The 1,959-nt window shown below is 38.3% G+C and overlaps 1 protein-coding gene across 1 annotated transcript; it reads right to left on the bottom strand.

Moving 5' to 3' along the window:
- Window positions 1-6: 6 nt before the first annotated feature.
- Window positions 7-533, bottom strand: LOC140966497 (tetraspanin-3-like; the record flags this gene model as incomplete). The annotated part of the gene is made up of 1 exon (XM_073426765.1): window positions 7-533. A coding segment is annotated over exon 1 (375 nt), but the record flags the coding sequence as incomplete, so codon positions are not given.
- Window positions 534-1,959: the final 1,426 nt, after the last annotated feature.

The following is a 1,959-nucleotide window of genomic DNA, read 5'->3' as shown; positions in this document are numbered from 1 at the left end:
CGCCACGCGATCCTTCAACCAGCCCGAATAATCCCCCAAGTAGTACTCCAAGTAGACCCGGTTCATGACGGGTTGACCCGATCCCTTGTCAGTGACAGCATAAGCGAAGATGATGAACCCGACGAGGGCGGCAATGATGAAGAACATGGCCCACAAGTAGAAGTACATGAGGAAGGTGTTGCGGTAGCACGCGCCGGCGAATCCCGCGAGTGAGACCACCATGATGGAGACACCGATGATGATGAGCGGCCACTGCAGGAACTTGAGGCAGTCGGTATTGTTGGCGCGGCTGCTCAGCCATATCCCGCCGCCGAGGATCGGGATTGAAAGCAAGAAAGTCAGGAAGTTGAGGAATCCTATCAGGTGGTTGCTGGCTCTCATCTTCGATTGATATTACTCGTAGATTTAATGAGATTTTTTAGTGCTTGTGTGTGTCAGCGTGTGTTCTTGGCACTTGGCAGTGAAGCTGTGTGAACTTGCGGGATTTAAAAATGGACCGGAAGAGATGGGCCATGCACGCACGCCTTGTCCTAAATAATCGACAAGTGTGCTGACCAAACTCACTATTAAATCTATAAATTTATCTAAAGACGTAATCAATTTTAATAATGTCCGATATTATATCAAGATATTTTCTATAATTTGACGAGATAGATTATTAAATTCTTTTTTTTTTTTTATAATACATGCGAGAGGAAGGATCGAACCCGGGGAGCCAACTAATCTGACGGGTGAAACCACTGGACTACAAGTCCGATCTCGATAGATTATTAAATTCTGAGTGAGACAACATATAAAATAATTTAAAATAGATACAATAATTTAATGAAGATAAAAATACTGTGCAGATGGAGGGAACTTTGTAATTTACCCAAAATTTAAATGTAAAGCATAAAATTCTCATTCATTAAAAAATAATTATTTTAATTTACTTATATCTGATTGAGACCATCACATGATTTTCAATGAAGGCATTATTAAATCAAATGATACTAATTAAATTGTCTTTCATGTCAGATTAAATAATTTTTTGGTTGTTTCCAATTCACTAATCCATGGGTGGCTTACGATTGAGTGCAACTAAATTAAATTAATTATACTAAATAAAACTTTGACAAAAACTCCACGTACACTAGCTACTTGTCTTAGGGGTATGATAGAAGCTAATAAATTGACTAATTAAAGAGTATATTCGAGAAATTGTCGAGTCATTTAACTATTCCAACTGTGCTAATTAGTGCTAAACCAGCACATTGTGTGTTGCCTCACAGAATGTTAGATGAATCAGCAACCAAAGGATATATACTTTTTGAATATGTACTCGAGCAGAAAAGTTGTCTCAAAATTTATAGAGATCATGTTTGTGTTGTGCTTAAAAGCTTAGCTATAGTCATTCAAGTTATCATGTAACACCGCACCCACGGGAATAGACGAATAGGTACAATGCAGGATCAGTTATCACGTGAAACATATGTCTAACTGAAATATTATCAAGTATGATCCGGAAGTCGGTGTTTGTTGTTTTCTCTTTCGGATCTTTTATGCTAATATTGGGGTTTCTCATAATTTTTCGAGAAAATCTTGTCCAACACCGCGCAGAGCATGGCCGGCCTTATTGGCGATGAAACATACGCACGCGCGTGTGGCCGGCCGAGAAACGGTCTATCCAGTCTTCTCCCTTCCAACAAATATCATTATAAAAATCTCGTAAGGAAAAATATCAATCCACAAATCACAAATCTCCTCTTAAAACGCAAATTGTTTCCCCATGAAATGTTTGTGTTTTATTTTTAAAACTCACATACTATAATCGGCAAGAGATTTTGGACTTTCCAATTATCAATAAAAAAATAGTTAACTCGCCTACACTTGGCCCACCACATATTTTGGCTACACGTATAAGAATTATATACGCGAAAATGGTGAAAGTCGTCAGTAGATGGATAAGAGATCCTTTAT

The sequence above is a fragment of the Primulina huaijiensis genome, unplaced genomic scaffold, assembly GCF_012295235.1.
Source record: "Primulina huaijiensis isolate GDHJ02 unplaced genomic scaffold, ASM1229523v2 scaffold206774, whole genome shotgun sequence".
Taxonomy (NCBI): Eukaryota; Viridiplantae; Streptophyta; class Magnoliopsida; order Lamiales; family Gesneriaceae; genus Primulina; species Primulina huaijiensis.
This window is presented reverse-complemented; position numbering and strand designations above follow the sequence as displayed.